This window comes from Anser anser (assembly GCF_964211835.1).
Source record: "Anser anser genome assembly, chromosome: 20".
Classification (NCBI taxonomy): Eukaryota; Metazoa; Chordata; class Aves; order Anseriformes; family Anatidae; genus Anser; species Anser anser.
This window is the reverse complement of record NC_139741.1, coordinates 6,392,312-6,409,609: the sequence shown is the minus strand read 5'-3', so window position 1 is coordinate 6,409,609 and position 17,298 is coordinate 6,392,312. Positions and strand designations below refer to the sequence as shown.

The 17,298-nt window shown below is 52.4% G+C and overlaps 3 protein-coding genes and 1 long non-coding RNA gene across 4 annotated transcripts; 2 read left to right on the top strand and 2 right to left on the bottom strand.

Moving 5' to 3' along the window:
* Positions 1–499: 499 nt before the first annotated feature.
* SUMF2 (sulfatase modifying factor 2) lies at positions 500–5,461 on the top strand. Its single transcript, XM_083806604.1, has 9 exons — positions 500–785; positions 1,139–1,295; positions 2,174–2,288; positions 2,927–2,971; positions 3,214–3,364; positions 3,619–3,674; positions 4,116–4,200; positions 4,724–4,886; positions 5,235–5,461. Exons 1-9 carry the CDS (start codon positions 728–730, stop codon positions 5,338–5,340), a joined length of 936 nt encoding a protein of 311 aa, XP_083662730.1. The 5' UTR covers positions 500–727; the 3' UTR covers positions 5,341–5,461.
* Positions 5,462–6,172: 711 nt separating this feature from the next.
* Positions 6,173–12,380, bottom strand: PHKG1 (phosphorylase kinase catalytic subunit gamma 1). The gene is made up of 10 exons (XM_083806605.1): positions 12,243–12,380; positions 10,898–11,021; positions 10,295–10,470; positions 9,864–9,918; positions 9,227–9,292; positions 8,846–9,009; positions 8,304–8,394; positions 7,336–7,489; positions 7,130–7,255; positions 6,173–6,495 (listed from the first exon to the last, which is right to left on the bottom strand). Exons 2-10 carry the CDS (start codon positions 10,978–10,980, stop codon positions 6,244–6,246), a joined length of 1,167 nt encoding a protein of 388 aa, XP_083662731.1. The 5' UTR covers positions 10,981–11,021; positions 12,243–12,380; the 3' UTR covers positions 6,173–6,243.
* A 142-nt stretch (positions 12,381–12,522) lies between these two features.
* On the top strand, positions 12,523–15,573 carry LOC310884621. Its single transcript, XR_014574311.1, has 3 exons — positions 12,523–12,815; positions 12,893–12,970; positions 15,457–15,573. It is a non-coding gene; the product is annotated as an uncharacterized lncRNA (long non-coding RNA).
* CHCHD2 (coiled-coil-helix-coiled-coil-helix domain containing 2) lies at positions 13,930–16,581 on the bottom strand. Its single transcript, XM_083806612.1, has 4 exons — positions 16,423–16,581; positions 15,568–15,814; positions 14,774–14,933; positions 13,930–14,226 (listed from the first exon to the last, which is right to left on the bottom strand). The coding sequence occupies exons 1-4, from the start codon at positions 16,470–16,472 to the stop codon at positions 14,216–14,218; spliced, it is 468 nt and encodes a 155-aa protein (XP_083662738.1). The 5' UTR covers positions 16,473–16,581; the 3' UTR covers positions 13,930–14,215.
* Positions 16,582–17,298: the final 717 nt, after the last annotated feature.

Below are 17,298 nucleotides of genomic sequence, written 5' to 3'. Positions count from 1 at the left end.
CCCTCTTTGTCATTACCAGACTGAGGAGTCAAAATACAGGTATCTGTCAAGTGGGATACATCTAAAAAGCAAACGTCTCCAGTGTGTGCAAGGGGGAAGTTGGGTTACAAGGGGGCAAATAAAGTGTGTGCACAAGTGCTCAGGTCTCTGGTGCTTTTGCTCAGAGCTGTTGCTGGTTTCTTGGGATTTTTGCTGGTGGCTGGAAGGGAGAAGCTGCCTGGAATGGCTGCCAGGGCAGGTACCCTGAACTTGGGGCTGTGTCCTAGAGTAGGCCAGAAGGTGGCAGCTTGCTGTAGAGCTGATAGAGGGATTATTTCATCCCTCCTCGTCACAGCCAGGTGGCTGACATGAACGAGCAACCTTCTTAAAACTTGCATGAAGGGCACGCTCAAGTGTTGGTCGTTTTATCGGTGGCACTGATAGCAAGAGGCTTTGCATGTGTGGAGGTGAAATACTTTACAACTTTGATGTGCAATCAACATGGTGTGAAAGTATCTTTTTTTCCTTCTTTCTGAAAGGAAAAGCATCTGCTCAGGGGGTGCAGCAGGCCTGGCATGCAGCGTGCGCAGCAGCGTGCTGGCGCGGGGAAGGGCGTCCCGTCCCTCCCGGAAACACTTCCCCGAGCCTGGAGCACTTCTGGGTCAAAGCCTTTCGGTTCCGCTGCCGACTCACTTTTCTGTTTGCACTGCACCCGCTGCTGCTGCTGCTTGGCACTGCTCCCAGGGAGATGCGCCTCACGCTTGTGGTTTGCTGCTGCATGTTGGGCTGCAGCCAAGCCCTGCTCGGTGAGTTAGGGAGCTTGTGCTGCTCTTGTTTGTCCGTCTGCCTCGCGGGGATGCTTTGAAATCACTTCACTGCACAGGTTCCCTTTCTTCTAATGCAGCAAAGGATTAGTTTAAGGGATTTGCTGATTTGTCCTGACTGAAGCTGTTCCTTTCCCAAGAGAAATGCTGAAAATGAGACCTTAAAATATAGCTTATTTAAAAATACACATATATATGTGCTAATCGTAGTCAATTATTATATTGCACCATATCTCCTGTATATAAAGCAACTTTTTTGGCAATTAAAGTATACTGTCCTGTGCATTCATTTTTACAAGTTAATGTTCTTGTACTGAATTACTTCACTCTCTTAGCATATGGAAAAGATGAAAACATGGTACAGCTGCCTGGTGGGACGTTTCAGATGGGATCCAGTTCCCCAGAGAACAGAAATGAAGAAGGGCCCGTCAGGGAGGTGACCGTGAAGCCATTTGCTATTGACAAATATCCTGTCACAAACAGGGATTTCAGGTAAGACAAAGTTTTGGATCCACTTAGTCTGTGGGGAGCTGCCAGCAGGACGTGGCTCTTGGTGATGGGTCTTCTGGGGTCTGGAAGCTTCTTCTGGGGTCTGGAAGGTAACGCTTGCACGCTCCTAGCGGTTCCATTAGCACAAAAAATAGGTCTGTCAGTAATAAATCACTGTTACAGGTGCAGGCTGAAGGATCTTACTGCTGTAGCTTGCAAATGTAACGTGCTTCTCTGTTGTAACTATTAGGGCTGTAATATTTCAGGTTGTTGTAGGTTCAGTTTCCCTTTGTAAATACTGGATCACTCCTCCATGTACTTTATAGAAGTTCTCGTGCAAAGCGCTGGTGAACGTACTGGGGGAAATGCCTTTACTTACCCAGCTGAGCCCTTCTTAGTTAAGAAGAGCCATAGTTTCCAGACACCAGCAGCTGCCCAACAGCATACAGTAATAAATCCATTCTTAAAACAATGAAGAAATGAATGGGACAGAGGCAGGGGGAGGTTAGTCAGCAGCACATGACATTTGTTGCATTTTTGGGGCATTTAACTAATAGCAGCTGCAGCTTTTAGTGGCAGGGATTTTTGATTGGTGCAGTTGCATTTTGCGACAGAGCAGGGTGCAATAGAAGTTTACTTACATAATGTTAAACCGAATCATCAGACCTGTGAAGGGATTGAGATCAGACCATGTAAATCCTTCTCTGTCAAACCCATCGGAGCTGCGCCAGCGAGGAGCTGGGACTCCCTGCAGATCCGGGTGTCTCTAGCTCCTGTACGTTTGCATTGCTCTGGACTTGTTGCATGTGCAGCTCGTGATATTTGCTGGTGTGAGTCTTGACCTCTTACCCAGATGCCTGAGCATGTTGTGTTTATGCCAGGGAGTTTGTTAGAGAAAAGAAATTCAAAACAGAAGCAGAAGCATTTGGCTGGAGCTTTGTCTTTGAGGATTTCGTATCGGAAGAGATGAAAAAAAAAGTCACCCAAAAACTGGAGGTAAATCTGCATCCCACCTGGAATTTGAGAGGTTTTAGTAGGTGGGTGATGCCCCTGGGGATGACTCAGTGATGATGATGGTTCTGCTCATGTTTTTGTCTGACCTCCTTGTAAGCACAAAACCCGTGAGGGCAGAACCTCGCTGATTGCAGTAGGTATTGCTTTTCTGCTGAGTAACAGCTACAGCCCAGCCTGGCCTTCCTCAAGGCTTCTTTTCCTTAGCCTGGGCTTGTTTTGCTTTTGAAACTGAACAGCAGGATTGAGCCTGGATTGGTTTACGGGCTCTTCTGTTTACATCCTCTCCAAATGCTGCCAAACTTGGCTCTCTAGATCTTCCAGTGAGCTGGGAGAGAGCAAAGTATGTTTCAAACAACTTTATTAATTAAATCCTAAACCAGAAAAAATAAATACCATGGACTTCTTGATCTGTTTTTACTTTTAAAAGCAGATTCTCTGCTCTGTTGAAAAGCAATATTAAAATGCCTGTGATAACCTGGATCAAACCACAGCATTTAACCATTTTCAGACTAACACATGCTCTTCTTGACAACTAGTGCTGTAGAACAAGTTAAGTGTGCATGGTGCTGGGGAGGGGGGTCACCAGTATAGCTTTAATCTGGTGTCATTTCTTTTTCTAGTCTGCCCCTTGGTGGCTGCCGATTGAGAAGGCTTTCTGGCGACAGGTGAGCAAAAATCAGGCGTGGTGAGTCCTCTCCTTGCGGGGGCAGAACCAAGCTCTGCTGGGAGCACGCACATCTTTGTGTATGTTGAGCCTTACTGACTGAACAGGGGAAAAAAACACGTCTGGTTCCTTTGTACAGGTTTCCCCCCCTGGTCTGGTCTATCTTCTATTTCTTTTTTTGTTGTTGTTGTTGTTGAAAAATGTTTAAATCAGTTAAGATCTGCTCAATGCGATGCTTCCCAGCCTGCAGGTCCTGGCTCCAGCATCAAGGACAGGCTGGACCACCCGGTGCTGCACGTGAGCTGGAATGACGCGCGGGCGTTCTGCGAGTGGAAGGGGAAGAGGCTCCCTGCTGAGGAGGAGTGGGAGTTCGCTGCACGGGGAGGACTGGAGCGTACGTAGGACAGGCTGGGACCTTTTCCAAACCCGCATCAAACGATGTTTGTTTTACTGGATCCGTGAAGGCTCGGGTAGCTCAATATAAAGATGTTTTCAGAGGTTAATCTAGGGGGCTGAATGACCTTTTTCAGCCTGGGAGTGGAATAAGCAGTGGCTTAAGGAGAAGGACAGTCACAAAAGCCTGGTTAAAAATAGGCGATCCAGTGCAGGGCTGACTTATGGGGTAACTGGTCTCTTTTTCCTTGACAGAAAGGCTGTATCCCTGGGGAAACAAGTTTCAGCCAAACCGTACAAACCTGTGGCAGGTAAGATCCTACAAATCATCCCATCTCAGCTGAGGTCTTTTGGTGGCATTTAACTGGAATGCAGCGTATGTGTAGCTGTCAGAGTGTGCTCCTGGGAAGCAATACAGACCTACCTGTGAAGTCCTGAAGATCAGCTCCTGAGGAGTACTCTGAAATGTTGTTAGAGGGAACAGACTCAGCCTAGTTTCCCTGGGAAGCTGGAATTTCAGTTCTCCCCAAAACTCATACATCAAGTTTTTTTGAAAAGCATGTTGTTGTTTTTTCCCTCGGGAGAACTTTAGGTGAGTGATTTGCTCTCTTGGACACACATGCCATGTGGAGTTAATTTGTAATGGAGAGTTATTTCCATTATTTGAGTGTAACAGGGTTTGTTTAAAAAAAAAGTTATTTTTCTTCTTCTCTGCAGTGGCTCTTTGCTTAGCATGATCTTTTTTCACACAGGGCGATTTCCCGAGGGTTGACACAGCTGAAGATGGTTATCACGGGGTGTCACCAGTGGCAGCATTCTCACCTCAGAACAACTATGGTATGGAGTTCATCCTGGTTGTGGTTTTGGGGTGACACCTGCTTCCTAACATCCATTTAGCACTAAGTATAAAATCCCATAGTTGTAGAAGTTTCAAATGTGAAATGGAATCACATTAGCATCTTGGTGGAATGAGTACAGCAAAAGCATTGAAGGTTGTTACCACAGCTGGCTGATGTACACCTGCTGCACTTCAATGCACCAAACCATCCCTTGATCTTAATTAACAGTTATTTTGCACTGCCGTGTGATTTATCTGAAAATCCCAGGCACGCTGGAGGGCAGCAGATGCTATTCCCTCCTGCAGATGGAAAACGATGAGACGTTTAAGATGAGAGGTTTGTTGGAGGTCCACCTGCAGTTAGCAATACAGTAAAGAGCTTCTGGTTGCTAGTCTCACCACTAAACCACATTTTTCCAGTGACACTTTAAATATTGCACCCCCTTCCCATACACAAAAGTGCTTTTGCGACCCCTGCAGATGTGCTCCCGTAATCCTTGTGCAAAACCTCGTGTGTCTCAGGGCTCTACGATCTGCTGGGGAACACTTGGGAGTGGACTGCGTCAGAGTACCTGGCACCAGGGCACTCGAGGCAGCGTGCTCAGAAGATGCACGTCCTGAGGGGGGCCTCTTGGATTGACACTGCAGATGGGTCTGCAAATCATAAAGCTCGTGTTACCAGCAGGTAGGTCTGTGCAGTGCCCGAGCACTGCTTCACAACGATTTCTTCCTTGGTGGTATAAGAAGGGGGTGTTATTTTAGAAGATGTCTGTCTGTTCCCGCTCAGTTTTTCTGAGAAGCATTCAGGAAAACATACTGCAGATACTGCTAAAAATTTTACTGCTGTAAACACATTCCTATTGCTTCTCAAGTATTTTTTAATTTCCATCAAGAATTTATAGTTAAATGTTTTTCTAGAAATTATTCAGGTAACTGGAAGATGTTTGTAGTCTGTTACACAGGATCACATTCAATGATTTAAGCATTAAACTATGAAGGTTCCCTAACTCTAGATATCTTTTTTCCATCTGAGAATGGGGAACACACCAGATTCAGCATCTGATAACCTCAGCTTCCGCTGCGCTGCTGACATCCCGGATCACGCCGCCAAGAAAAGCAGGACCAAACCTGAGCTCTGAAGAGGTCACTTGGAAAGATTGTAGACATTTTCTCCTGTGGAGACGAACAGTAATCCCTGACAGTCACTTTCATTAAACCCACGCAGTTTTAAAAATTAAAAATAAGTATTTTCAGCTAAAACTCATTTCTGTGCGGGGATGTCTGGGCACTGAGTGGTGATTGGGAATGACAGGCAGGGTGTTCTATCTCTGTCCTCTTCGTGTTGTGGACATCACAGCTCTCCTTTTGGTGTGTTAGACAAGCAGAGGGGTGTACATACGTGACCCCAGTGCCAGCTCAGAGCTGCTCTCATTCCAGCCCAGCACTGCTGTCTGCCTGCCCAGTGCTTGCTCCCTCCTGTGCCAGGTCCCTGTCAGCCACTGCAGAGGAAGCAGTGGGGACACATCCCTGGCAGGGTGGCATACATCAGTGCCCATCTCCTCAGGAAATCCCAGCTCTGTACAGCCCTGAGCCTTCCCAGGTGCAGTGAGGCACCTTCACTGTCCCTTCGTGACAGAGCCATGTGTGTCCGTTCCCAAGTGTGTGGATGACACAAGTCAGTAACCCAGCTCGGATGTTATAACCAGCACATGAGGGCTACAAATGTGCTGCGGGCTGCCTCTGTCCCCCAGCCCGATGGTGCGGGAGTCCCAGGCACTGCTCAGCCTGTACAGATCCAGCACTGGGCTGCAGCTCTACTGGAGATGGCTTCCCCAAAGCGGTCCCTTACAGTGATTTTGGAGGAAACTCAGACTGGGATATACCCCCAGGGCAAACCACAGCCTTGACAGCTGTTTGCACCTAACTTAAGGCCAGCAGTATTTTTTAAGAAAAAGTACAAGAAATCACTGGTGGGTTTTGAAACATTTTATTCACCTTAACTCTGAGCAAATCCACCAGCTTATGCAGCAGAGATGCTGCGATCAAAACAGCTCTTCCTCTGCTGCCAGGGTGAGCAAAACAGCCTTGCAGGTGTTCTCGAAGAGAGCGGCTCTGTTCTGCGCCTCCCCCTTCTTCACCCAGTGGCGGTAGGTCCTGAAGGCGCAGGCGTCGATCAGCTTGCGGACGGGCTTCAGGGCGTACGGATCCCGCACCACCAGCTCCCGCGTCACCGCCTTGACCATCCGGTACTGGTAGTAAATGCGGACGGATGCCAGGACGGTCAGGCAGATCACCTGCAGCACGAGGGGAACAGGCAAATTGCTGATCGGGTCCCACACAGGGACTGGATCGGGGCTAACGTGCCCCAAATTGCTGCTATTGCACAGGGGAGTCAGGAGGGAGCCCAGCTCCTGCACCGTTATTTAGTTCCATGTGAGTGGTATGAGTTTTCTCCAAACATGATTTTAATATCAAAACCACGTCAGCCCTGCACGTTTCATCTAATGCCATTTTGGATACCCTTTGCACTGCCCTAATATTTACCCTAACATAATAACATAGTCCTAATAATTAGCTATGGGAGAGGGGAAGGGATTGCCCTGTTTTATCACTCTTTGCATCATTTGATGCATTTGTGTGAAGTCAGATTCACTGATTTCCCCTTGAAAGTAAATTATTTTTTTTGAGGCAGGTTTCTCTCTCTTTTTATTTACCCCTCCTTCTGTGAAAAAGCCCTTAGGAAGTACCAGAAAATGAAACAGTGCTCAGAAAAGGATCTCAAACCTGACTGCTGCGTCCTGACAAAGCCTCGGTCCACCAGCCTTGTTGAATGCCCAGTTTCTCCCACCTTAGCTAGGAAATCCAGCCCACCGCTCACCTCCCGGGCTCTGGCTACACCGTTCCCAGGTACACCGGCAGCAACCTCACCTTGAATTTCCGGAAGGGGCTGAAGTGCCGAACCTCTTCCACATCGTACTGCTGGAAGAAGGGGTGTGCCAGCGCCTCGCTGGCCGTGTACCGCTGCCGGGGGTCCACCACCAGGAACCGGGAGATCTGCGGGAGGGCATCAGATTGACCCAGGGTGTCCCAGGCACCTGCTCCCCCCTCAGGTCCTCCCATCCCTGAGCACCCACCAGGTCCTTGACGGTGTCAGAGCGGTCGTCCCACTCCGGGGAGCCGAACTGGTAGTCCCCGTTCATGATCATCCGCAGCATCAGCATCTGCTTGCGGTGCCAGAAGGGAGGCGAGCCGGCCAGCAGGGTGTACATGATCACCCCGGTGCTCCACCTGCGGGGACCCAGGGGGACACACCAGCCTCAGCAGCACCCATGGGGTGCCCAGCTGGCTCCGTGCCCCAAGGGTGGCTCTGTGCCTCCCCTCAGCCAGGGGGTAATGGGGTGGAGGTGGCCTGGGCAGCCTGGAAAACCAGGAGGAAGCTGCTCTGCTTGGTTCTGATGAGGGGGCTGAGCTCGCTGCTGGGGCTCATTAGCCCTAACGGGTCACAGGGAGCAGAGGGTTTTTGAGTCGTGCAGGTGGTGGTGGTGTGGGGCTGCTCTCCTAGTGCTGCAGGAGGAAGCTGAGTTGCAAGCATGCACCTTACTTGGTGGGGTTTTTTTGTCTTGTTTTAGGGGAGGGAGATGTGGGACCTGGAGGTACCAGTGAGGCTGGGTGTACCTTGGCTGGTTTGGCTCAGGCTGTGGCACACAGCGTCCTCCCACAGGCTGTGTTGGAGGTAGCTAAGCTGAAAGGAGGCTGAAATGCCCCTGTGTGTCCCAAGTGGTTGGTTGCAGCTCTGACCGCTGCAGACCTGAGCCCAAAGCCACCAGAGCGGGTGGCAAAGCCCCTGCTGGGCTCCAGCAGCTCTGGGCTCTCCCCTGGGGACGTGGGCACAGCTAGAGGCTGCTGTTCCCACAGCTCCCTGCTCGCCAGGCCAGCCCCTTGCAACCCCGTGTTTTTTTGGTGCATCATTCAGCTCCTCACAAACCCTACAGCTGGTCCCCAGCCACTGACCAGCAAGGAGCAGCTCCTGCTGTGCCTTGAACTACGATCATTTTGGAAGCACCCCAGGGGCTGAGGGCAGGAGGGCAGGCATCTCACTCACATGTCCACTTCCTTCCCATAGCCCTGGTGCTCATCATCCATGGAGCACTGCAGGATTTCGGGGGCTAGGTAGCCGGGTGTGCCACAGATTTCTGCAAAACAGGGGAGAGCGTCCCCTTAGTGACCCACAGACAACGCGGGGTGTCTGGATCCGGGTGGGATCATGGCAGTGATGGTGATAGCAGTAACTGCATCTTGTGTGCACCTTGCTTGTGACTTTTCTTGGTGAATTATAACGAATTATAAAATGCAAGTGAGGAGAGCGATGGGTGTGCTGGTGGGTGATGCCCGTTGTTGGATACTTGGTTCTTTGCAGGGTAGGAGAGGGGAAAAAATGAATGGGGTGATGTGGGTCAACAGGACAGCAGGAAAAAAAAGCGGAAAAATGGGATGGTTTTCCTAAGGGGGCAACAACAACAACATCAAAAAGAGTAAGGGCTGGAGTCACTGGGGCTGGAGGGGCTCCACTACCTCACCGTAGGCACTGTGTTAACGGGGTGGCTGGGCCAGCCCGGCATCGCGCCCTCCTCGCCACACGCCTACCTTTGAGCTTCTCATTCTCATGCAGCTGGCAGGAGAAGCCGAAGTCCGTCAGCTTAATGTTCATGTCATCGTCCAGGAGGATGTTCTCCGGCTTCAGGTCGCGGTGGACGATGTCGATGGAGTGGAGGTACTGGATCACTTCCAGCAGCGCGCGCATGATCTTCCTGGGGATGGGTGACAGCACCTCTGCTAGTCCCAATGCCCCTCAGCACTGCGCTCCCGGGGATGGGGACAGGAACCATGGAGCTCAGCCCCTGTGCAAAAACCTCAACAGCCAGGTGTGGGGACACAGCCTGGGGGGGTATTTTGCTCGAGGGTGCTGCAAAATAGGTTGTCCTTTCAAGCTGTGCTCTGCTTTTGCAGCACAGTTTTCAGCCTTACCTGGTTTCCTTCTCGCTTAAGGTGACTTTCTCGGTGAGGTAGTCAAAGAGCTCCCCTCTCTTCATCCTGTACGTGGGAGGGAAAAACAGACCCAAACCCCTGGGGAGGACTGCCTGGGGCTCGCTGCCCCGTAACAGCCCCAGGGCCCCCACTACACCAAATGACAAGCTGACACATTAATAAAAAGGGTTAAAAAGGACTAGATATTGTCACAAAATGCCAAGCAGGAGGAGGAAAGGCTGTGCCCAGGGCAGGCAGGCTTTGGGCAGGACCAGGCAGGGCTCTCCCGGTGCCAGCTCACCCTGACGTCCATTGCGCCGCCCCGCTGTCATGAGTTGTGGCGTCACGCGAGCCCTGGTCCTGCTGGACATATAAATAACTTGCGGGGACGCCTGAGGGCTCCCACCAAAGGTTACAGGGAAACCTGAGCTGCTGACGGAGGGGAAATGGGGGCAAGGCTGAAGTGAGCTGGCTCTTTTCTACCTGACATGAGCCCTGGTCATGCCACTGCTTTGCCCTCTCTGGATCATAAGGCGCTGGGGAGAATTTAGGTTGGCTCTTTGCAGGGTGAAAACGAGGAGAAATGGGGGCAACTGGGGCTCAGGGAGCTGGTGGTGCTGGGCGAGCGGGTACTTACAGGTCAAACACCAAGAAGAAGAAGGTGCTGGATTCGTAGCTGTCCTTCAGCTGGACTGCAATGAAAGACGGGGGCTGTGAGCACGGTGTGGCATGTTCCTTGACACATACCCCATGCAGAGCGTGTTCCTTTCCAATAATGAGCTAAAAATTGCTGATCTAATTGCTAATTAATTTAATGAGGTGATCTTTGTTAATGTTTTGAGTGGGAGAGCAGGAGGGAGATAGCCAGGGTGGCCTGGGCACTGCTGGCACGTGTGTGCAGAGATAGAGCAAAGGCTGCTCAGAGCAGGTGCCCCGTGTCCTGCTGGGACCATGGGGCTCGTGGAGGTCTGACTTCTGGGGATTTCATCCCAAAACCCTTCCTGGGAACACCCTGAAGAATAAATGAGGCAGAAAAACCTCCTCCCCAATGCCCAGACCCCAACTCACTGACGTTGGGGTGGCCCGAGACTTTCCGGAGGATGTCGATCTCCTTGGCGGTGGCTTCCCGCAGCTCCTGCACCTCCTTGGGGGATATGTTGCCCGCCGTGATGTCGATGATCTTCACGGCATACTCCTGCCTCGTGGTTTTGTGAATGCACCGACGGACGACGCTGCTCACCCCCCTGCCAGGGACAACGCAGGAAAGACGGGGTGCTTTCTGTTCCCCGTTAGCATGCTGAGATGTTGCGGGGAGGTCAGGCTCAAATTGCTTTCTAACTACTAATTGTCAGGGGGACGGTGTGAGCATGGCCTGGGCTCCGACCACCCTGGGGATGTGATACTGCTCCCGGGAAGGGTCCTGAGCTGGGGCGGTGTCTGCTTCCTCCCGCCCAGCCCAACTCTATGGATGCACCACAGTGTTTCCTTCACAAACGCATCTCATTCTGTTATGCTGTCTTGGTGGGACAGATTTTGAGCTGATGGAAAACGCTTCTTTGCTATTTTTAACCGTGATGCTACGGGCTCCGTTCGGATCAGATTCCTGTGGGACACTGCTGCTATCGGGTACCAGAATGGGCAAAACAGCAGTTTGCTAAAACCAAGCTTTACCTGCCCAAAACCTCTTTTGGCTCATATTTTTCATAAAACTCCTTGGACGAGCTCCAGTCGGGGAGGTCCTCCTCCTTCGTCATGGCTGGCTCCCGCCTGGTGCTCGCTCACGGGCAGGAAGGGGCTGCAAGGAGAAAAGCGCTCAGCCATGTGCTGCCGGGGCACTGCAGCAGCACGCGACTGTGAGGTCCAAAGGTCCCCAGCAGCAGCATTCCCTCAAAGAAAAGGGAAAAAAAAAAAAAAAAAAAAACACCACAACCCAAAGACCCCACAAAGCCTTGAAATCTACCTCTTCTCCTCCACCCACTCCTCATAATTTCAAATACTTTTTTTTTCTACCCCTACCCTGATTACTTCTGACATGATGCTGTCCAAAAGGCTGTGGCTGAGCAAAAGTAGGAAAAAAAATGTTAAAAGGGAAAGGGCTGAGGAGGGGAGGTGGGCGACGAGGGACGGTTGGGCAGGGTGGGGACTGCTGCGGGGTCAGCCGGGGCCGAGCTGCAGTGCAGTACGGAGCAGTATGAGCTTCCTTGGGGGCACGTGTACACCCAAAAACTCCTGAAAGGCTGCTGTCCTTTGTTTTTGGTGTTGTTTTTTTTGTGTGTCCGTGCTGGAGGAAGAGCGATGTGGCAATATTTTGAGCTTTGGGATAGCAGCGTGGAAATTAACCGGTTGTCCCGAGCCCTCATTTTCACCGGTTTCTCTTTCTAAGCACCGGGAACGGGACGTCCTCAGCTCATTCCTGCTTTTTCTAACGCTGGCAGGGAAAGCAGCTGGGATACGGCAGCAAAGCTTGGGCTGAGTGCTTACAGCCGGGCCCGAGGTTTCCAGCCCCGGCACCCTGTGTTCTCCTTTGCCCTTCGCTCTGAGACAAGCCGGCGGTACGGCAGCGGGGCTGCTCGCAGGCTGGCTCCCATCTCAGGGCGGTTTAAATCCCATTACCGAAGCGTGTCCGTCCTGACCTGGTTATGAGGGTTGACGCTGCGGGTCCGGTCAGTGAACCTGCTGTCAGAGCTCAAGGGGGGGGGGGGGGCAGGTATCTAACAGAGCCTTAATGAAAATTAAAGGAATACATAAACCTATGAATGCCCTAAATGGAATTTATAAAGCTCAGCAACGCCGCCGCGACTTATAAACGCGAGGCGCAGCGGCAGGGCCCTGGCTGGAGGAAAGGGGGGGGGTCCCTGCGGCCCCAGCTCGGCGGGGGGGGGGGCCCGGCCGGCGCTGCCTCCTCCCGGGGGGTTTGGGGGGGCAGGCGCAGGGGGGGTCCCGAAGCACCGGCAGCGGAATCGGGGCCGGGCGAGCGCCCCCACCCCGTAAACACACGCACCCCCCCCCCCGTTACCTCCTCGCCGGCCGCCTCAGCCGAGCGCCATCGGGGCGGAAATGGAGCGGGGCCGGCGGGAGGCGGCGGGGGGCCGGGCCGAGCCGGGCCGGGCCAAAAATAACGCGGGGGGCGGCTCGGCACGGGGGGGGGGGCGGCCGTGGTCCGAGCTGGGGGGGGGGGGAGCCGGGGGAAGGCCCCGAGCTGAGGGGAGCCCGGGGAGGCCCCGCGCTGAGGCCGCGGGGAGGAGGGGAAGGGCGCTGAGGTGAGCCCCGCGGGGCGGGCCGTCAGCGGGGGGCTGAGGGGGGGCACCGGGGGGGCGCTGAGGGTTCCCCCCCAGAGCCGCACCGCGCCGTGATTTTCCTCAGAGAGGCTCGGAGGTGGGGTCTGGAAAGGGCTCTGCCCTGCCCAAAGCCCGAGCGCATCTCCCTGCCTGGTGCTGAGCTGCGCTCTGGGGCCAGACCTGCTGCAAACCCGGCACCAGCTCAGTGCCAGGCCCCAAGTATTTTTCCCTTCTTTTTATCGGTATGGTGAGAAACACGACTGAAATGCGAGATTTGTTATCAGAAGCACAGCTCGTGTCCCCGGGAAAAGGTATTTTTGTCCTTGTCCCCCACATTTGAGGCGGCCCCTCCCTGTTCTGAAGGCTAATTTTATCTTTTCACTTCCAGGAACCGCAGATCAGAGATGGGAGGCTCTTGGGAACAGGCAGAATACACAACAGCACAAAAGCAGCTCAGCAGAAACAGGTAATGCTATGGCTTTTTAAAAAGAATCGCACGTTTCAGTACAGCCTTATTCCCACACACACGCTCCCCCTATAAAAACGCTCCATCCTGGTACCCGTAGTCCTCGAGACACGTGTGCAGGGTTCACAAAACAGTTCAGTGGCACGTGATGACAAGCTGAAGTGCAGGAGGGCATTTACACTGCATGCTCTGAGTATTTTAGCAGGACATGAACTGTCTACTCCCTCTGATAGATAAAGGAAGCTTTGCACTGTCAGGCACATCAGTAAGTACTTTTTAAAGAGAGATTTTTCTTCCACGTGGCACCACTAACTTTGTTACTTCTCTAAACCAGCTGCAAGGAGAGGCCACACTTGCTCAACTTGGCCACATTCTTGCATTTCAGTTCAAGACTCAATACGAGGAAGAAAAACCCACGGCCTCTGCTTGCATTATTGGGATCTACAAGTCTAATAACATAAGACTATAATACGTCATTTTAAAAGAGTAGAACTGCTTGGTATTGTATAGGCTTGCTCAGGTAATGGTCTAGCACATTTTTTCTGAGTAGAGGAAAGGTGTTTCTCACTCTCTTGAATGCAAACACAGAACTTGTATTTACAAGTATGATAATTTATCATACTTGTAGCTGATATATAGGATGCTGATTTTTAAGGGAACTGAGACCTGCTGTATGCAGAATATCGTGGCCAGCCATTGCCTTCCTTGTCACTACATATTGTGACGAGCAGAAGCTGCCCTTGGGGCTCAAATGCTCAAAGATGAGGTGTCTGGCAAGCACAGCTAACCACGGAACCAAAGGGTGTTCCTGGACTCCTGGAGCTCCAGCCCTTCAGGCACCTTTCCTGTCAGTGCACCTGGCAAGCAGGCTAAGCCTGCTAACTTCAGTTCTTGCCTGCTTACTCTTAAAACTCACCTCCTACCCCACATTCCAAAATCCACTAGAGCACAGGACTTGTAGAGAGAAGTTTTATTGGTTCACTTACATTCAACACAACAATCAACAAAACAGTTGACCCCCATTAGTTCATTCCACTTTATTCTTAATTTTTCCATTTTGTGCTAAATTACTTTGCAGTTTAAGTTGTATCACATGTAGAGGCTATGGCAGAAATCAAGCCACAAGGACAACAGTGTGAATATACGAACTAACAAGGTATCAGACAGCTTTAGACTATCACTGAAGCTTTTTCATTCATAGGTCAGTTCTTGTAAGATGGTCTTCAGCAACCTTGTTCTGGAGGCTTAAGCTAATCCTGTAAGATAAGAAGTTGCACAGTTAATCACATCAAGTTTTAGATCCCTAAACTGCACACCCCTACTATAAAGCAGGCATATATGTGTCCCAGCAAACACTGAGGGGAAAGAAGGAACATATTCGAGAGAAGGCTTCACCAGTCCATCCAGCCACCTGTGTTTGGCAGTCTTCTGTCCAACAACATCAGAATGGTTTGTTAGTTGTGCCTGAGACACCTGCTACAGACCAGCAGCACTCCCCAGTACCAAGCTGGCAATGCTACGCTGCTTCTCGAAGCATGCTGCCACCGCTCTCCCAAATTATTGCCTTCCATTAGTTTAGTATGAAAGCATCAGGAATTCGTGCCATCTCCACCCCACCACCTCCAGCTACATGTACTGGATCGAAACAGGAAAGCCAACAGCACCATGACTCCCTTTAACTGACTTCTGCTCGCTGCTTTGTACCAATCCCTATTCTTTACAGAATTAATTGAAAAAACAGGACATCATACCCACACAATGACTGCAGCAATTAGCTCCTTTAGTCTGGTAACCACTGCTTACCATTAGCAAACCTGCACTGCTTCAGTACTTCACTGAAGCCCTCACACAGCTTGAGGTCAGTCTGGTTCTGCGCACACTCCAGGAATTGTTTCATTTCATACTGGCAAGGAGCAAACTGCTGCTGCTGCTGCTGGTAGGCAGGTTGAGCTGCTTGGGGTTCCTGAAATGGCAGACACCTCTGTGAGCACCTTTTCAACAGCTCCAGCCTATGAAACCACGCCCCCTCAGTACTGATTGCTGTGTACTTCTTCCCTGCCTTTCTGTCAAAATGTATTACTTTTTAAATGGAAAACAAATAATGGGTTGAAGTACAAAGTTTCCAGCGGTGACACCAGACATTCTGAACAGTTTTATAAGTTACAAACAACTAAGTAACTTTGGACAGCATCTGGGCAAGGCAACAGCATTAATTATGTTTGAGCAGCACAGAATGTGACTTCAGGACACTGATCCTGCAATAGAGCTTATCATCAGCAGACTGGGCACATGGAAGTCCCCTCCGAGTCACACGGGTACTACAGCAGGGAACAACACCCGTATACCAGAATATACGTAGGAAACAATCCCCAATACCAAAGGCACACATCACTCGTGTCCCTTTGAACTATTTTTAAGATAAATAAACATGTTGACTGTGGTAGTTAACTTGGAAACTGTCAGTAACGTTACCTTTCTTTCTACAGCCACAACTTGTGCAGCCTTTCAACGTATAACAATTACTTTAGCCTGTACCTAGCTGACCTCTCAAATTAACCACACCTCATGAGCCAGCGTCCAGTTGTGCTTCCCCTTACCTGATAAGTGATATCAGGCCTCGCAGCTTCCGAGCTGCTTCCCCCGCCAAACCCTCCTGTGAGCGCGTGGCCTATGGTGTGGCCCACGGCAGAGCCTACGGCAACCCCCGCCGCGGTTGTGGCCATCTGCGCCATCAGGCCAGGCTGCTTCGGCGCAGGAGCACCCACAGCGGAGGCCGGCGCTGCTGCCGGCACAGGGGCCCGAGCAGCGGGTGCCGGCGGTGCTGCTCTCATTTGTGGCGCCCGGCTGCAAGGACACAAAGAGAAAAAACCCACATCATTGCTCCAAACCCCAAACAAGTCAAGGCCTTCTGCCTGCTGGTGATTCCTCCTTGTGTAAGCCCCGCACGTGGACGGCACGGCCTCGGCGTTCCAGGGGACGATCTGTGCACAGCAGGGTGAGGCTGGCAGCATTATTTTTATTTGTTTTTTCAACGCCTTCCACACCCCACATCCCGAGGGACCAGCGGCGGCCTTATTTCTAGATTTCAAGGCCAGGAGCACCCAAGGGACCGCGAGAGTTCACGGGAAGCGAGACAGGGCCTGGCTTAAAGCGGGCCTCAGAGCCTGGGGGAGCCCCCTGGTGGGGGGCAGACCCCTGGTGGGGGGGGGGAGCCCTCCGGCCTCAGAGCCCCGACCCCACAGAGCCCCGGTTCCGCCCCCCCCCCCGGCCCCACAAAGCCCCGTTCCCCCCTCAAATCCCCCCGGCCCCACAAAGCCCCGTTCCCCCCCCCCCGGCCCCACAAAGCCCCGTTCCCCCGGCCGAGCCCGGACTGGCGGCGGGGCCGGGAAGGGGAAGAAGAGAAGGGAAGGAAGGGATGGGGAAGGGGAGGCCGCGCGCCCGGCCGCCCTCACCTGGCGGGGGGCGCCCCGCGGGACGTGCGGCTGCGGCCACCTCGCGGCATGGCGGCGGGGAGCGGGCTGCGGGGCGGCCGCTCAAGGTCACCCGACACCCGCCGGCCGTGATGGCGTCACCGCCGCGGCGGGGGCGGGGCCTCCGAAAGCCACGCCCCCTGCCCCCCCCAGCCCCCCTCAGCCCCCCTCAGCCTCCATCCCTCAGCCTCCATCCCTCCCCCCTGCCTCCGGGAGGCCGCCACCGCCCCGAGGCCTCCCTGCTGGAGGCTCTTTGGGGTTCCCGTGGAGGGGAGGAGGCTCGGGGTGCCCAGGGGTTTGGTGCCGAGACGCCCCGACCGCCTCCTGAGGGGTGTCTTCCCCTCGTGGCGCCGTAATAAAGAATAAAGGGGTAAAGGGCTTGAGTTTGTTAGTGCCGCAGGCAGGAGGTGCAGCGTGGGATGGGGCACGATGGCACCGCAGTCACTGGTTGCCCCGCCATGGAAGGCTGTGGAACGTGGCTCGGCCATAGGGGCATCAGGTGGCTGCTCCGAAAAAGAAAAAAAATAAATAAATTGGGAGTCTGGAGCCCAATGGTGAAATTGGCCTGAAAAGGCTGGTGTGGCACAGCCTGGGATGGGGGGCACAGCAAAGAAGAGCAACTGGGACAGAGTAAATACCGTCAGGCCTTCCACCGCTTAGCCATAAGAAAAAATCGGGGGTGTTACAAGAAAACGAAAGGCAGAGCCCCTACTCCAGTAAATGGAGGGAGATCTTTACACAAAACAAAAATGATTTTTGGATTCTGCTGTGAATAATGAACCTTAGGAGAGACTTAGAAAAGTATGAATTATTTATTAAGGATAATGAGAAAGGCAGTTATTCCATAGGAATATAATT

Bases quoted from the DNA above. Each gene is read 5' to 3' on its own strand.
- SUMF2 (XM_083806604.1), top strand. From the start codon at position 728: ATGCGCCTCACGCTTGTGGTTTGCTGCTGCATGTTGGGCTGCAGCCAA. The intron at 1,296-2,173 runs GTAAGACAAAGT...TGTTTATGCCAG, and splicing joins GTCACAAACAGGGATTTCAG to GGAGTTTGTTAGAGAAAAGA. The intron at 4,887-5,234 runs GTAGGTCTGTGC...TTTCCATCTGAG, and splicing joins AAAGCTCGTGTTACCAGCAG to AATGGGGAACACACCAGATT.
- PHKG1 (XM_083806605.1), bottom strand. From the start codon at position 10,980: ATGACGAAGGAGGAGGACCTCCCCGACTGGAGCTCGTCCAAGGAGTTT. The intron at 10,471-10,897 runs GTAAAGCTTGGT...TGTCCCTGGCAG, and splicing joins CCAAAAGAGGTTTTGGGCAG to GGGGGTGAGCAGCGTCGTCC. The intron at 9,293-9,863 runs GTAAGTACCCGC...TCCCACGTACAG, and splicing joins TTCTTCTTGGTGTTTGACCT to GATGAAGAGAGGGGAGCTCT.
- CHCHD2 (XM_083806612.1), bottom strand. From the start codon at position 16,472: ATGCCGCGAGGTGGCCGCAGCCGCACGTCCCGCGGGGCGCCCCCCGCC. The intron at 15,815-16,422 runs GTGAGGGCGGCC...GTGTCCTTGCAG, and splicing joins CGCGGGGCGCCCCCCGCCAG to CCGGGCGCCACAAATGAGAG. The intron at 14,934-15,567 runs GTAAGGGGAAGC...CTGCCATTTCAG, and splicing joins GGCCTGATATCACTTATCAG to GAACCCCAAGCAGCTCAACC.